The sequence below is a fragment of the Alligator mississippiensis genome, chromosome 2 (genome assembly GCF_030867095.1).
Source record: "Alligator mississippiensis isolate rAllMis1 chromosome 2, rAllMis1, whole genome shotgun sequence".
Lineage (NCBI taxonomy): Eukaryota > Metazoa > Chordata > Crocodylia > Alligatoridae > Alligator > Alligator mississippiensis.
In genome coordinates this window covers 294,682,801-294,700,640 of record NC_081825.1, presented here as the reverse complement: position 1 = coordinate 294,700,640, position 17,840 = coordinate 294,682,801, and the positions used below count along the sequence as shown (strand labels likewise).

Genomic DNA, 17,840 nt, shown 5'->3' with positions numbered 1-17,840 from the left:
CCTCCCCATCCACTTTTACGTCCCCGCAATTTGCTTGCTTGCCGATACCCTGATGCTGCATAAAAACAGCTATCACTTACAGCTTTTCACTAATGAATTTTTTTTTAAAGTCTCAGTTGAATCTTGCTGTTTCAGTGCTTATAGGACACTAATCTAGGATTTGGGACACCTGAGTTCAGGTCTTGTCCTACCATAGATTTCCTGAATAACCTGGGGTAAGTCATATGGTCTTTTCAAACCTTCATTTCCCCATCTGTGAAATGGGGGTCATAACGCGGGACTACTGTGAGAATAAATACATTACAAATAATAAGGTGCTTTGACACTATGGGAAGGGGAGAGTGGGGGCTGTATGGACCTCAAACAGGCCTGATTCTTAGCAGCAGAACCCAGGAGTCCTAACTCCCAGACTTGTGCTTTATCTGCTAGACCACAATGCCCTTTGTCACATGGGATAGCTCAAAATTATTCACCTGATCATGTGTGACTTGACCCTGCAGAAAGTTTAGTGCCCTGGGCTGCTCCAGGAGCTTGGCTTCCCTATTGCAACTCACACGCTTATGGTTAAAGACACCCATTAAGTGCTTTGCTTGGTTAAGGCTTTGTGGAAAGTCTTGAACCCAAGAAGCTAATTGGAAAAAACAGGCTTTCAGGAAAGAAAAAAATATATAGATAGAAGTCTATCTATAAGAAAAAAATCTTATATAGAAGTCTAAAATCTCTGCCTTTAAAAATAAGTCCAATGAACAAAGCAAACAAATAGCCTAATAAGTCTGGAGCTATAATCCTGGGATAATTCTAGAGGAGATCTGTTGGGTCCCATGCTCTTAGCACTGTGACAACCAGAGGAAAGCACGTGGGCACCATTGGGTCCAAAAAACGGCATTTATTAACTACGTGCAAACATTGGAGGCAGGCTGCATGCAGACAGCTGCTTTGACTGGATTCTGGTGACTGCTCAAAACCCAGAATACAGTGAGCGCTGTTACAGGACAATTTAAGGAGATGCAACCCTTTTCCTACATACAATGGCTCTGAAAACTAAAACTAAAACTTCTTCCTGTCATAAGGAGAGGAAAGAGCAAGAACATTTGGCTTTGCAAGAAGGACCTGATGGGGCCTGATTTCCATCTTATGCAATTCCATCAGCCTGTAGCAAATATCTGCTAAGCCTCTGTGATTGCATATGCAAGCTAGGATAATTAAGATGTTTCTCTGTTTTTAGGGACTACCTGGGATGGAGAATTCTTAGAGCAACGCCAAATGTTTGAATCTCATCTAAGGCAAAGCAGTAAAGTGGAAATGTGGTCCCTAAAGCAACAGGCGGCAGAAGAGCTATTTTGGGACAGCTCTAGCACTGACTCGGAGGACTGGAAAAGCGGGGAGAGAAAGCTGTATCACAGACCAGCGCTTGTGAGGACCAAGACAGAGAGAATCTCTCTCTTTGATGAGTTCTTTGATAAGCACTTCTAACCGCCAAGGGCCAGGATGGGACCATAGCTATCCCCTGGGACAGCAGTTATCTCACGAGGCTTTAAAACCCCCTAGCTGGATACACTGAAGGTATTAATCATGACTTATCCTGTGAAGTAAATGTGGTTTTTATGAGTATCTTAACAATGTGGAAATAAGTACATGCAAAATCATGGATTTTTTTATGGTTCTGTTGCTGAACCAAAAGATATCACGGGGGAAAATTAGTTTGATCCAAACCAAAATGGATTTAATTTTTTTTTTTTGGCAAAACAAAATAACTGAGAAATCTCATTTGGGAACAACACAGACCATTTTGTTTGACTCAGAATGAAATATTTTGTTTCCTAGTTGGGTTATTAATCCTTTTTTTTTTTTAAAGTCTTTTCTTTTGTAATTTAAATCCATTTTTAAATTAAATGTATCAGGAGTGAAATGGTTTCATTTAGAAAATGTATAAACAAAGCATATCCATATTTCCAAAACGAACCATTCCATCTGGGAAAAGGTCACAACAAAATGTTTCTTCTACATTTTAAATATTCCCTCTTTTCTTAAGCTGAAATTATTTACCAAATTTGATCCAAACTCACAAATGGGTCCAGTCCCTGCTGAAGCTTGATTTTTCTGCAAATACATTATTCATCAAAACAATATCTCACCGAGCTCTGGAGAGAACTTACCCTTCTCTCGAATAAGTCTCTGGGGACCCACGCTGCGAGGCTGAGTCTGCTTTATGGAGAGAAATACAAGGAATTCAAGTGCAAATGACACTGCACTTGGATTGAAGTGACTTTTCATGCAGCTACTTTAATAATACTGCATGAGATAGGTAAGGGGATGTCACTGGCAAGTACTGAAAGGGCTAAACCTGCAGTCCTGACACAGGCAAAGCACCTACTGACTTCAGCAGGAGCTTTGCCTGAGTTCGGATAGCAGGTGGGGTAAAAGTGCACCTTACAGACTAAATGAATCAAGGATACATAAGCTTCCATGAGCAACAGTTCACATCCTCAGATGCTAAGAAAGGACATGAATTTGGATTGTCAGCTCAAGGGACCCAAGACTAAGGAGCATGGCTCCTTGCTTCTCTGCGTCCCTTCCAAGTAGCCCCTCGACCCCAACCTGCCTCTGATACGCCTTCCTCTTACGGAGGGGCGCACACAAGAGGAACTGTGCAAGGCTGACCCTTACCATGCCACTCAGTCACATAACTCTCATTAGTCCCTCTCCCCTCCCTCCTCTTGCTGGCAGGTCATCCAAGTAGTTCAAGATCTGAAGGCCCCGGGCTGGATTTTGGTCATTTTAGCTGCATTCAGATTGGTGTCTAAGATGGCATCAGATGCACCGACCTCTGCTTAGAAAAATATGAGGGTGGCATCACCACCTCCTCCATGTAGCAAGAGTCCAGCATAAGACTGAGGCTACACGGATTTCAAGCAAGCACAGCTAACTACCATTGCAGACACGTTCCATGCCCGCAGTTTGAGACCTCTGTTATTCTGCACGTTAGGGCATTTATTTTATATCTGCTTACACTGTCCTTGTCCCTGTGTTCTCTGAGTGCTTTGCAAACTAATGAATGTATCCTTGCAGTCTGTTGTAGGTAGGTCAGTGTTGTTATTCCCTTGGGAAATTCAGATAGATGAAGGGGAAGGCAGAGATTTGCACAGAAACCTAAGGTAGTTAGACACCAAGGCTGACTGGATTTCAGCGAGATCTGCTTCCTTGCGTCCCTTAGGCCCTTCTCGGAAATCCCAGCCTCACTGGCCTGCCCAGGATTATACGGAAAAGCTGTAGCAGAGCCTGAAATCAAACTCTTTCATCTTGATTTCCAGCCCAGGGCCAGAACTGCATTCCCTGTGCAGTTCCCTGTGTCTGCTGTGTATACATGGAACTGCATTCTTCAAGGAGACTATTGCTGTCGCTTCTGGACAAGTTCCTACCGTGTATATAAATCCACAAACACTGAAGTGGCAAGCAAACCACAAAAAGAAGAACAACAACAACAATGAGATCAATTTGGGATCGGCACTGTATAAACAGTAAAGGTAGTTAGTGGCAAATGACTCTCCGCTTGTATTATATATTTAAGAAACATGCTTATGAATCCGTTCCAGATCTTGCATAACCACCATGTGCAAGAAAGCATTGCAAAGGCTTTGAATTTAATATTGAGTACAGACAGGAAAGGTCAATGATTTAATGGGCTGGAACAATTGATCTGGCACTTGACAATACACCTGTCCCCTGAATGATTGCCGCATATTTCCCTTCTGTGTTCCCATCTGTCAACAATTAAGCTATAATTGGTGGAAATGCCATCTATCCTGGATAGCGTCAATTCGTTTTCCAATAGTCAGGATGCCAGAATCTGAAAGTGCTGCAGATGGATATGAATACCTAAAACAGTCAATCCGCTTCATGGGTTTTATGAGAGGAAAAATATATGATAACATTAATTTATACAAATTATTGTATGTGATACATACTTATTGATACAAAAACATGGTTTTTTTTTTCATTTGAGCACTGCCAAATCCTTTGATACTAATGATCATTTCATTTTCATATGTACGATTCAGTGTAACCTTTAAAATGGCAGACTGCCGCTCATTTTACTCCCATGTCATCTAACAGCTTTCCAGGTACTGGGTATTAAAAATTCCCTTTATTACTAGGTGTTGAACATAGATTCTCCTACAAGTGAAGCAAAATAAAATGAAAGCAAGTCAGCTGAAGCTCAACAGTAAATTCTTTAAAGTAGCTTTTAGCTTTGAATAGATACAGATTTCAGATGGTTGCTACTAGTCCATAATTTTAACAGCATAATCATAGAATCATAGAGAATTGGGGGGTGGGGGGGTGGAGGGACCTCAGGAGGTCACATCTAGTCCAACCCCCTGCTCAAAGCAGGACCAGCCCCAATGACATCATTTCAGCCAAGGCTTTGTCTAGCCGGGTCTTAAACACCTCCAAGGATGGAGACTCTACCGCCTCTCTGAGTAACCTGTTCCTGTGCTTTACTGTCTTTCTAGTGAGAAAGTTGAGTGTTGTATTTAAAGCCTTGCTGTGGGGCAAAGGTATTACTTATGTGTCTCACTGATCATTTTATTTCCATTCACCCACCCCTTAACTAAATTTACTACGACAGAAATGCATCAGCACATATGAAACAGCATTTATTTTTCTCTAGTTAAAAAGAAATTGGAAGCTTTATTAATATGCCAGGGGCTTAAAGATGGATTGAAGCAAATATAAACACATAGAACTTCATTGAAAGGGTTAAAAACAATCTTAAGGGCTGTGAGAGAGGAGCTTCATGACCAGGAGCAGCTAACAGAGAACAGCATTGCAGCACAAAGGACTGCTTGACGGGTGGAACACAAAGAGCAGTAAAAAGAAGAGAAGGTCATTAACACGTGTGGAATGAAGAGTTTAGTAGGGATCAGGTCACTTATAATGAGTCATGAAATCAATTGACTCCCTCAGCACTGCCTGAGTAGAAATGCTGCTGCCACTGCTAGGCAGATGGTTTGAAACTTTGGGTGGAGCAGGAATCAAAGCGGGAAGCAAGTGCACCAGTGCACCCTCCCCCCGGCCCTGATCTGCCCCTGTAAACTGAAGTACAATCTTAATGTTAAATTGGATGTAAACCCATTTATGTAGTAAATAGCATTGCTAGCCAGCACCTGTAGGAAGGCAAGAGGGGGAACTGCATCGCTGAGCACTTCAATAAGTTTTTAATTGACCTTGTTGTTCTGTACAGATAACATCTGTTCTATGATCTATTGTCATCATCTATTATTACATATGGATAACATTAACTATTTGTGTCATGTACCATTTATACCTGGGAAATAAAGGTGAAGGGGAAGTTATGATCTGTGAGGCAAAGGAAGCTGCCCACTTCTCTTTCAGTGGTCAACTTCATTAACATAATTAGGCCCAACTAAGGCAATTGTTTTAGCATGTACTTAGCTTGGACTGTGACTACTGCTTCCTCAGACCTGAGGAAGGGCATTTGAAACCCAAAAGCTTGTCTGCCATCTCTCTCAACTAAATAAGTTAAGTTATTGAACGATATGATGTCCACTCACAGATCTGGCTTCTCTCCTATCCCTGGACCATCATGGCTGCAACAGCGCTTATCCATGTATATTGGAAGTAATGGTGGTGAGTGTTGGTATGTGTTGATGTTTAACTGGTAATAATCACAAATGCCATGGATTGCAACGTGATTTGTGTTATCTGAAGCTGCAAAACAATGTCTTCTAGGGTGACTGGTTACCAAACCCGGAGGAACCAGAGGAAAGATTTCACAGAGTAAAAAATAAATGTTTAACAGGTTAAAATGTATTTCTACACAGAGCCCATGTTGGGATTAGCTATGGCTAACACATGACCTCTGGGGAATAATGTTACCAGTCTCTAAGAAACTTCTACCAAACTCTGATTTTTGGAGGTTTATAATTTGACTGAGTTTGGGTGGATTTTCTTAGGAATAGCACCTCCCTACCAGAAGGGTAATTCTCGAGTCACAAGTCTCCATGATCTTTTTGATCATTGACTGAACCAATCTACAGTTCATATTTCAGAACAGACACATTGGTGCAGTACTAGACTACCCACGGGTGGTCTAGGAGGCTCCCAAATGTTGTGTGGCCCCCAAGAAATTAAAAACTCAAAACCTGAGATGAATATGGGGAGCAGAATCACCTACGGGACATGCAGAATCGTTGTTCGGTGTCATTGCCTATTAGTCCTTGGAGATTGGAGATCGCTGTTCTCGACCTTCTTAACATGATCAAAATGACATCTTTCCCCTACCTCATTCTCAGAAAAAGCAGACGTTTGCCAAAACGAGACCCAGACACCTTCCTGATTATTTCCCAAGCCAAAATGGTTACTTTTGGGCAAAGCTAGAAGCAATTGAAACCTGGGTTTTATAATGGGAAGTAGTCAACTTTAACCATAGACGTAGCATGTGTATTTTTATATGAATATGTAAAGGTTGTTTCAATGGGTCTTAAACCTGGGATGTTGCAGTATATCTTTTATTGTTAAAGGAGATGAAAAATGGCTCAGCCGTGCTTGTGAAAGAAAGGAGATAAAAAAGTAATTCTGATTGAAGTCCGAAGCTGTGTCATAACGGCGGCTCACAAAACAGTCTGGATAAATGTGCTTTCCAAAACCTCCTGGGCTCTCTCCTGCAAAGGTACAGGTCTCGCCCTCTGTTTGCACTTCTAGATACATATCAAGGCCTGAACACAGGGGAAACTACAAGGCTCCACACCAGGCACCATTACACTCCACAATCGAAAACAGATGTAGCCGTTATCATCAAAGACTTGGCAAAGGAACCACAATGTGGTCACAAGCTTTATTAAACTTCTTATCTCAGCTGGGCCCTGGAAGGTGTGTGGTAGAACAATTGACCTTGCTGCAATCTCCTTATCCTGAAAGCATAAAAGAAAAAAAAAAATCGGAAACGCTGACCCGCACAGCTGTGTTTCAGGCTGTAAATGGAGATTAAAGTATTATCATCCCTTTGAAAAAGATTGGGCTTGGCAAGCATACCTCAAATGGAGGTAACGTGTATGTAACCTCAAATCAAGCAGAGATACCTCAGGCCTCGACGTGTCAGCCTCTGGCACTGGATCAACACTGACTAAGCCCTCTGGATTTCCAGTTCCTTAAAATAACTGCAGCGTGGGGATAGGCAATTGTGTTTGGTTTCCCAGAATGAATAAAAAGGCTTTGAGGAATCAACCAACGGCATGCCGTCAGGGGAGTCAAAGGAAGTTGCCGGAGGTTAGGAAAGCAGCCTTATCCAGGAAGTTCCCCTTCTCTTTCAAAACGTTGGCATGGCATCTTCTATAGAAGGGCAGGAAACATGTTGTGAAGATGCTAGATAAAAATTGCTTGATAATGCCCTGTGTTTGAAAGCTTCTCTAAATCTATCCCAAGCTTGTGCTATATATATCTACTTTAGTTCATTTAAAAGGTGCAAATCTGCTTCTACTTGACTTCACACTATGTCTCTAAGCCTATCCCAACCATGCAGTTGGTCCAATAAAAGATATCACCCCGAGAAATCCTTGCCTTTCACTCGATAACAAGGGTTTTGAACTGCCCTGCCTATACTCGATGTACACGCCTACATGTATGTGTGTGCACACACCTGCAACCATTTGTGTAACCAATTTAGAGCAAGGAAAACAACTTTGCCTTTGGCATCCACTATGTCTGCACCCAACCTCCCACATCAACTCTGCGCCACAAGCCTTGCACCCCAACCCCAAGATCTGTTCTCTGCCCCCCCAGCCGACTCATTCTCTAATTGCTGGAGCTTCACGCACCCTGACTTCTAGGTCAGAGGTCTTAAAAGAGAAGGGGAACTTCCTGGATAGTGCCACTTTCCTGACTCTCTGCTAACTTCCAGCAACTTCCTTTGACTCCCTGGATGGTGCTGTTGCTTGATTTCTTTTGTCCTGGGAAACAAACAACCAAACTTTCTCCTGGTGCCACCTGGCAGCTCCATGAGGGTTCTCCCTTCTCCATCCCCTAGTGTTGCAGCCATTAAAGGAAGACAAGGGAGCGGACCTGGTGGTATTCACTGAAGGGGCGTGGGGCAGGTGTTAAGGGATGTGGGCTCTTGGACCTTTCCTGTTCTCCTTTTTCCCCCATCCAAACATCCTCTCTGCTGCTGAGGGGAGGAGAAGACAGCTCTGACTGGTGCCTCTTACTCCCAATTCTGTGCAATGATCCAGTGGGATGGGACCAACATTACTCTTCCTGCCAGGAAGGACTGGACCCTTGGGAGGATGCAGTGGAGAGCAGACCTAAGCACAGGGATTCCAGCTATGACCGGCCTTCACATATCACCAGACATTCGTGCAAGAGCCAACAACAGTCTTGTCCTATTTGTACCTACGGTGCAGCAATGCAGTTGGTTGCCTGTGGCGATATCTCATTAGGGCCCAAGCTATTGTGCTGCTTGCTCCCATCCCAATCAATGGGATTCTGGCTTGAAAAGAGGGCAGCCAAGTTCTGACCTATCTCAACCTTCACTTTGCCATTAGTTTCCCACTCTGAATTTCCTTGTGATACCCAGCAAAGATGATCTGTCGGGGCTATTTCCATCCTGGCAGGGAGGAGGGAATACCAGGAACCTCCTGAGACAGTGTGGTCTCATGAAGACCCCAGCACCTTTGTGCTGACCAAAGAGATTAGCATGAGTCCTGGGGTTGCCTACACCAAACCTCCAAAGTACAGCTGGAGGCTCAAAACAAGCCCAACCCCCCTTGTACTCACTACTTAAAGATCCTATGCAGACCTTTTGGGATAGGTAACCCTTAACATCTGCCTCCGGAGGCTGAGCCACTTCAAGAGAGCTCTGTTCTGTGTACAGCGGGTATGGGAACCCACCAGAGAAGCCCATGGCATGGACAGAAGTAGCAGAGCTGTTTGAAGTGGCATGGGACTTTGCTACACCTGTTTTCCCTGTTTCAGGTACTTCTGTCTTGCCTCTGCTTGTGTGATGCTGGGAGAAGGAGGAGGTACCATATTCCCCCTATGGGAGTAACCTTCATAAACCCTTTGAGATCTTCTGATAGGACATACTGTGTCATGGCAAGCTATAACCTAAAAACAAAGGAGGAGGGGAAAGCATGGTTTCTCTCTTACTTAATAATTGTTCAGCTGTTCATGGAAGAGAGTGGGCAAGTCTACATGGTGGTGACAGTGTATCCAGACTGGGACAGCCGTAAGCCCTTTTCCACCCACCTGCTCCCATAAGCATACTCCAAGCCTAGAAATATGCGAGTGAGGCCATTCTGGAGCCATTCCCAGGCCCCTGCTCTCAAGCACATCGAGACTGAGATCTTGAGAGCAGCTGCAAAAGGACACCCAGCATTTCTTTACCGTTGCTTTCCTAGATTTGGAGTGTAGAAGCCAGAGCTGCTGAGCACAGTGCACTTGGGACCTCCCTTGCTGGGTCATGCTGCTGCTGTGGTGCAGATATACCATCTCTCAGCCTCTCTCCTTCTTTCAGGAGTAGGTTCAGGAGCCTTCCAGTGTGACCACCGGTACGAAGGCACCAACACCTCCACTGTGGGCAATCCCCTTATCGAAAGCAAGTGTCCCCTTTTTTCCCCCCATTCACAGTTGAGAATTTTTGGGAAGGGAAACCTCTTTTCCAATTCTACAACACTTCAGAGCTGCCTGCCCTGATCTTTCTGAATAGGTTTGCTACAAACTGAGCACAAGGCTTGTAGGATTTTGCCACCTACTGACTTAATGTTGAAATGTCTCGTCAGGCAAATTTCTGCAGAGAAGCTCTAGTTACCTGCCAAACCTGTTTTGACAGCAAGTAGGACAAGGTGGCAAAGTGCCCTTTCAGACAACTCCCCCTGCATGCCTCTGGCCCATATGGAAAGGGTTGCAACGCACAACGTGTTTTGGAACTCAGCGAAAACCCCGTCCTCTCTCGACTGCTTCAGGCCATGCCGCAGGATAATGAGTAGATAAGTAGAGGGCCAGATTCTCCGCTGGTTTCAATTCTTGTAGCTCCTGGGATATTAGCAGAGGACTTCACCTTCTAGTCACCAGACCCTGAAGTCAGCAGCTTTCTATGAAAGCTCATCTTTCTTATTCTAAAGAGAACTGGTTGTTTCATGTCAAGCTGAGAAAGTGAAGACTCTCAGGAGCCGGGGTCTGTTCTATTTCTGAGCTGGGGAATTGCTCTGATACATCTAAGACTTTGAACCAAGATGCTTTAGGTGACATTTCTTTAAGATGCATCTAGCTTGAGCGTCTTCCCTCCTGTGTTTGGTGAGAGCAGAGGAAATGCGGTACACAGTAAGTTAGAGGGTCAACGCACCTATGCTGATATTTAACTGGCCTGAATTGCTCTTTGCAATCTACCCTGTGGGCTTCACCAAAGAGTCCACATTTTGCTTCTTGTTCCTCAAGCCCGGACCTTCTAGCATTTAATCTGCTAACTACTTGTCTTTCCATTTGGACTAAGATCCAGTTATAGGCAGCAGAGATAGGAAGTGGGGTGCAGTAAGGCCAGGAGTCAGAAAGGGAATTGTGGGATTGCTGCTGGAGGACTGGTCTGCAATTCCCAAGTGAGTTCCAACCACTACTGGGAGGGGCAGACAAGCCTTAGGGCACGTATACATGAGACATGTTAATGTGCATTAGCCTAATTCAATGCGCATTACGGGCTTGTGTCTACACATTTGCACACCCTTAATGTGCATTTAAAATGGCAAAATTATCGTGCTTAAATTTGATACCTGAAAATGCAAGTATCAAATTTAGGTGTGATTAATTAAATCACATTAATGCATGAGGATTTGACTGGAGCTTTGAGACGCCTGTAAGACACTAACCAAAGCTTTCTATCTGCTACTGCCTTGGAAAGACACAAGGAGAAAAGTAAAGAGTGTCCATAGTTTTCATACTAGCCAAATGAGAGAGGTTTGTAGTTCAAGCAAACGGTGCACTCTTGTTCTATTTATGCCATCTTCACATTGCCACGGCGAGCATATCTTAGCTTCCAAATGAACTCACATCATTTTTTTCTACAAGTGAATGTCAGCTGAAGAATCAGTAGGTGGTGATGATGTGCAACATGTATTTGCATGCTTGACCTTTGAATAAGAGAAAAGGTGAGAAATTTTTGTTAGAGTGGTATTTAAAAGCTTTTTCAAAATCATTGACAAAAATCACCACTTTATTTTAAATCCTCAACATTTTCAGGGGAAAAAATATCTAAATTCTCAATTTTCCATGTTACAGGGGTGTAGGCTGTAGTCGTGTTGGTCTAAGGACACAGGCAGACAAGGTTCTTTGGGTGAATCTGATATCTTTCATTAGACCAACTTCAATAGTTGGAAAACATTTTCTTACCAAGCTTTTGGGTTTAAAAACCCTTTGTCAGGCTGAGGAAGCAACTGCAGATGCTTCCTCAGCCTGATGAAGGGTTTTTTAAACCCAAAAGTGCTTGCTAAGAAATTTTTTTTCCAACTATTTAAGTTGGTCTAATAAAAGATATCTGATTCACCCAAAGAACTTTGTCTGTCTAAATTCTCAAAAAAAATTCATTTTCCAAATACTTGATTTTTGATAAACCGAATATTTTAAAATAGTTACTGAAAATGTTTCACAGGAGAAAAATTTCATGTGATTATTATGTGATGTATCTGTCATTTTTTATACATATTGTGGCAGATTTGGGTGGGGAGGGGGGAATCCCCCCAGTAAAACACAAAACCAAGTGCATCCATTTCAAACGGGGGTAAATAAAAATACCTTGGAAATGTCAAACCTTTTAACATTTATTTCCCATTTTTCTACCATGTCAACACACCAATGTAGTTTTCTTATTTTCTATCCCACCTTCTACTTGCAGGCAAGAAATCCAGGACCAGACAGGAAGATGGAAGTCTACAACTGTAGACTCTGTATAGTTCCTAACCCCCCCAAATCACATGTCAGGAGGGCTTGTTTTTCATTTCTAAAAGCCCACAGCCTGGTCTTGCTGCCTAACCACAGAAATAGGAGCCAGAATTGTTGACTTGGAGTGCCAGTTCTGATGCTTCTTCCCTGTCTCTGTGAGCACGTTACATTGCCAACTCTAGTTTTTTTTCATCTTTGAAATGAAGATAATACTTAATTACCGACCTCGGGGGGACATTGTGCAGCTCAGTTAATGCTAGCAAAGTGCTTTGAAGACAGAAAACCTGGTATAGTTCCTAATTACAGGAAGGAGGAGCCTCTTTTTTCTGCTATTTGCTACTTCCCTTCCTTGTAGCTGGCTCCAAGCTTGCATTGTTAACTCCCGGGAGCGAGGAGTGTCTCTTATCTGCCTACGTGCGGTGTCTAGCACAATAACTCCCCAGTCTAGGTAAGACTTCTAGGCGCTGCTCGCAAGTGTAACCACTTCAGTGTAAAGCAACCAGCGTCCATCATTAAGCCCTGTTATAACTGGAGCTGGAAAGATGGATTTGGCCTGAAAGCTGCCAGTTATTTTAAAGGCAAAGGAGAATATTTCTGCAAAGTCTAGAGGAACTCAGTTAAAGCAATTTGGAATCATTGATTCAATATTAGGTTGGTTTTTGACTTATTTAGTATTTCTTCAAGTTTCCACTACTCAGAAATGGGTTCCCCATTATTCCTTTCCCGTTTCAAATTTTCTCCAAGCTAAAGTCTAGTTGGAAATGTGATACTCAGCGTATTGCGGTCCTTTTGTTAGCACCTTCAGTGGAGGCAGGAATGGACACAAGGGAGTACCATGAAGACCTAACCCTAACCCAGCTTCGAAGGACATAGTATTGGAGTCTACACAGCACAAGGCACCTCCTTGCAGAGGTACGGGAGCTAACTTGAGAACTGCAAGCAGGATAGTGGTGTTTATGTGTGCCCAAAGTCCAGAGCTGCGAGTGAAAATGAATGGTACCCAATGTTAACTTGGCCAGCCGCTCTCATTCCTTTAATTCAATTAACCAGTGACTTCTCCAACACATGTTTGCATTTTACAGGCTGTAATTTCATTTGTCTCCATGAAGGGTAAGAAAAAAAAAATCCAGTGAAATTCCCAAGACAAACGTGAAAAAAATTCTGTCTCACAAAAGCCTATTAACTTTGCCAAGTGTGTATTCGGGTCCTGCATTAAGGTGAGCATGTGGTGAAAGATACATTTCTTTTCATTATTTCTATTTAGTATTGATGTAGGAAATGTTAATATTTGTGATGGTTTGAAACATTCATTTATTGCTTTTAAGAACTTGGGTTTTCTAGCCGATGTAGCTGGGTAAATCCACTTTCTAGCTGGGCAAATCCACTCAGCAATTTTACCTGACTATTTCTGGAGGGAGGGCTGTTCTGGTGTTTTGACTGAAGCTGCTTGGCTTTTGAATTAAATGTGAAGGTTGGTCATAAAATAACGTTTGCAATACAGGTATAAGAAATTGGTTGAGCTTACAGCATTTGAACTGGTAACGCATTTGAATCGACTCGGACAGTTCCTTCAACAAAAGATATCAAATACTTTGACGAGAGTGTTTTCCTAAAGCTAATTCCCCTTATATAGCAGATCATGCTAAACATTTGCAGTCTCCTATTAGAGAGTGACACAAATGAGGGTTTAAAAAAAAATCTTAGCAGTGCATGTTGTTAGAAATGTTACTCCTGTGCTATAGCACCCAATGAGCACATGTAATTCCTTAGGACAATGCCTATATAATTGGCTCCATTTTAACTGTTTCCTAATGATGCTAAAAATGATCATGATCCAGTGATATTAGCTTCCTTGAATACCAGAGAAAAATCAAACTTGAGTGCTGGATATGCCCTGTACTTACAATCATCCAGTTGGTAGATTTGAAAGAAATAAGTTCTTGCTCAGGAGGACAAAATGTTTTATGCCCTAGTAAAAAAACAATCAATGCAGAAACTGAAAATTACTTATTTTTTGTTTTAATGGAAGGGGAGAATACCACAAAGGGCCAACGAGGGGGGGGAGGAGGGGGGATACTGTGTTTCAACAAACAAACAAATTAATAAATTTCAAACTTCTAACTTGTGATGAAAAAATGTCCTCACCTTTTAAAGAGCATCAGTAACCCAACACCGGATGAAACAAGTGCATTACCCAGACAATTAGCACTCTTCAGCAAGAAACCCAGCCATTTTCTCATCTGATAAGAGATCTCGGACGAAATGCTTAGAACGACGGAGACGGCAGGGGGAGCTTGCTTTAAATGCTTTTAGGGAGTGACCTTGTGCGATCACTTCCCTTCCTGCCATTGCCATTATCCCGTGCTATCTTTATTCTAACAACTTTACCTGATTAATTGTTGTGCTGCAGCAGTATCCCACGGATTTTACAAGCAGAGCCTCTCTCTTCTTCATGCCCCACATGTCCTTGTGAGCATTTTATGAACTTATTCCAGGGGAGAAGAAGGTTTCACTAATGTACACCATCCTATTTTTATGAAGGATTGATGAATCTGGTTCCCCCTGCCTGAGAAACTTGAGTCGGATCTGATGATCAGAAAGTGTGGGGCATAATACCCCTAAGAATATTGCTGCTTGAATGGGTTTCAAATCAGGTATCTGCTGGAAGACTGAACATAAGGCAAAACTTCTTTAATGTCCAAATCTCCAGAGTCTGGAATAGACTCCCCCCCAGCAGTGGTGCAAGCACCTACTCTGGATACGTCCAAGAAATGCCTAGATGCTTATTTTCCTGGGGTCATGTGACCCCAGCTGACTTCCTGCCCTTTGGGCAGGGGGCTGGACCCGGTGTTCTCGCAAGGTCCCATCTAGCCCTAACGTCTATGAAATCTATGAAAAAATTCACTATTTCCTTGTGAAAAGCTAGCCCATAGTTTCAAAGTTTCAAGGCAAAAAGGACTTTGTGGAATTTTTAGAAGTAGGGTTGGTGGGCTTTTCTCATTCACGTTCAAAGAGACTAGCCTGATAGACAACACTCATATGCCCAAGAAAAGTGTCAATCAGTCAAATAGATGCCCTTTCACAGGGGCAAGTAGGGTGAATCGTTTAAGGTTTCCTGGGTAAAACTTCATCTCGTTCACGAATGAGACTTCAGCATGAGTGATTATGTTAATTGCTGTTCAGTAAGAAAGCATGTTGCCGTGTGCTCAGTTTGCTTCATTTGAGAAAAGGAACTATAATTTGGGGAAGTGCATTTTGAGCAAGGGGCTGTGACAACAGGGTGGGAGATTTTGGGGACTGTTGGGATGCTGGTAACACATGCAGAAAAACACCTGAGTGCAAGCTGGCCTCATCTGGCCTCAAGTCATGCTCTATTAGTTGTGCTGTGAAAGGAGTCAGGCCATTTTAAGCTTACTTTTCCTTCAGTCTGTTTCCATTACTATCTCCTTAGCCTGATTTAGGAATGCAAGACTCAGAGGGACCTTTGGATTTATCCTGTCCAAGTCCCCTGCTAAAAGCTCTTTTTCCTGTGCGATGTTTATCTGCTCCATTTACAAAAACCCTTCTACCTCCTTTCTATCTTTGGTTTACTAAGCTAAACAAGCCAAGTTTTTCTTAGACCATGTCCAGGGGTGCAGGGGATGTGGTACATCGTCTCAAAACACAATGCATATTTTTCTCCAATTAAAAAGAAACTAGAGACTTTGCTAATATGTTAGGAGCCCCGGGCTGCATTATTTAGTTTATGATCCAAGCAAAAACAAATATAACTGAGTCTATTGGGGGGCTGACTGCCAACACCCCTTGTATTTGGTAACCCAGTCTCTGACTCTTGGCTCACCCTCACTTTGGCTCTGCCCCTTGGCTCCTGGCTCATCCCAACTTTGGCACTGGCTTCTGACTCCTGAACCTTGACTTGGCCTGGGATTTGGACTCTGCCCCTGGATGTCCCTTTGGATCTAATAACTTGGTTTCTGCCACTTGACTTGGTCTGTGATTTAACTCCTTCCCTCCCCCCAGTGGCCTAACCATTAGGCAAGACGGCCTACGCCCCACTCCTTACAATTAGAGGAAGATCAAAGATTGTTAACACGTATGGAGTAAAGAGATTAGTAGAAACTGAGTTGATAATAATAAACCATGAAGTCAGTTGACTCCCTCTGCTCCATCCAACTAGAAACGTGGTTTCCCCTGCTGGCCAGTTTGTTTTAGAAACTTTTAGTGGAGCAGGAATCAAAGGCCACTCACAGATATAGTTACTTGATAGTCCTGGAGCAAAACATACCTACCTGAAAGCACCTCTACTGAGCAGGGAAGTTTATTGAGTAGATGTGGCCTTTAGTCTTCTCTGATAAAAGAGGCTCTCCATTCCCCATCACCCAAGTCACCCTTCTCTGAACCTGCTCTAGACAAATTCACTCTTTATTGAACATGGGTAACCAGAGCTGCAGGCAGTATTCCAGGAAAAGTCTCACCAGCACCTTATATCATGGCATCAGTACTGTCCTGTTAGCACTAGAAAAAACACTTATGATAAGGGATCCTGGTTTTCCCTGATAAAAAAAAAAAAAATCCCCAATTTTCAGATTAAAAAAAGTAACCCCAAATCCATTTTTCTATGATTAAAAGGAAATGCTACTAATAGAAAGACAGGAAGCTAGATAGCGCTGTTTCATGGGAAACTGTGGATTTTGAGTTACTTTTTTAATCTGAAGATTGGGGATTTTTTGTAATCAGAGAAAACCAGGATTCCTGCTTCTGATGCATACTAAGATCACATTTGCCCTTTCTACAACCATATCTTGTTTATGGCTTGGTCATTCTGTCCTCAGCTAAGGGACTTTTTTTCCAGATCTTTCTTCCCTTTTCCTCTGTCAATTTTAACAGATAAGCCCTGAGCTTGTGGCAAAGATTCTTATCCTTGGGTGTATCACCTTGCAGTTTGTGCTATTAAATTTCATCCTATTCCTATTACTTTAGTCTTCAAAGTCATCCAGTCCTTCCTGTGTGATATCCGGATCCTCCTTGGTACTGATGATCCCTCTCAACTTTGTCATCAGCAAATGTCATTAACACACTCCTACAGTTTGTGCTAAGGTCATTAATGAAAGTATTAAACAAAGGTAGGCCCCAAAATACATCACTGAGGAACTCTAATGGCAATCTCCCTCCAACCCAATATTTCCCCTTTCAACAGTATCTATTGTCACCTGGTAGCCAATCCTTTATCATTTTACAATCCCTTTCCTAATTGCCATCTTCATTGCTTCAATTAAAACTTTCTCATGTGGCACCATATCAAATACTTTAGGTCAGATAGGCTGGATCAACTGAATTTCCTTTGCTGAGAAAATTAGTTCCTTGTCAACAACCGAGTATTGGGTAAAAAACCCTGCCGCATGTTATCCCATCTGCCATGTACCATCATGTTCTTAATTAGGGGTGCACCGATAGAGGTTTTGGGGGCTAATACCGATAGCCAATTTTTAAGGAGGTATATTGACTGATACTGATCCTATTTCTGATACAGCTGCCTCCAGATGGTAAATGCCTTGCGGTAGAATGGGAGCAGGGAGGGAAGAAGCATTGGGGGGGCAGGGGTGCAGATCAATGCCCCTGTGATGAAGGAGGGGGCAGGGGCAGGCGCTGCCCAGTGGGATGGAGGTGCAGCTCCTGGCGGGGCGACTCCCACCGCTGCTTGCACCTCAGGAGAGTGGGGATGGGATCCGCACAGCATGGGGCAGGCTGCAGCTGCGGGGGGCTTTTATCACTGGTGGCTGGGCCCGGAGCGGGTGCCGGCAGTGCTGGGAGGAGGCTGCAGCCACCCCATATTTCACCACTGCTCTGCTCCCAGCCCCGTGCCACCGCTTGGCACAGCCCCGGCTTTTCCCGGCACT

At 43.2% G+C, this 17,840-nt stretch overlaps 1 protein-coding gene across 3 annotated transcripts in view; it reads left to right on the top strand.

Annotated features, from left to right (window-relative positions):
• Window positions 1–5,832, top strand: part of CCDC198 (coiled-coil domain containing 198) — a 41,471-nt gene extending 35,639 nt beyond the window's left edge. Inside the window, exons 6-7 of one of the 3 annotated variants that reach the window (XR_002087885.2) lie at window positions 1,226–1,563; window positions 3,312–5,832. Coding sequence is in view for 1 of the 3 variants with exons in the window: in XM_019480014.2 (XP_019335559.1) it covers window positions 1,226–1,473 (248 nt within the window). In the remaining 2 variants the exon portion in view is untranslated. Of the gene's footprint in view, window positions 1–1,225 lie in introns of all 3 variants that reach the window. The other 2 variants (XR_002087884.2, XM_019480014.2) reach the window with 2 other exon arrangements.
• Window positions 5,833–17,840: the final 12,008 nt, after the last annotated feature.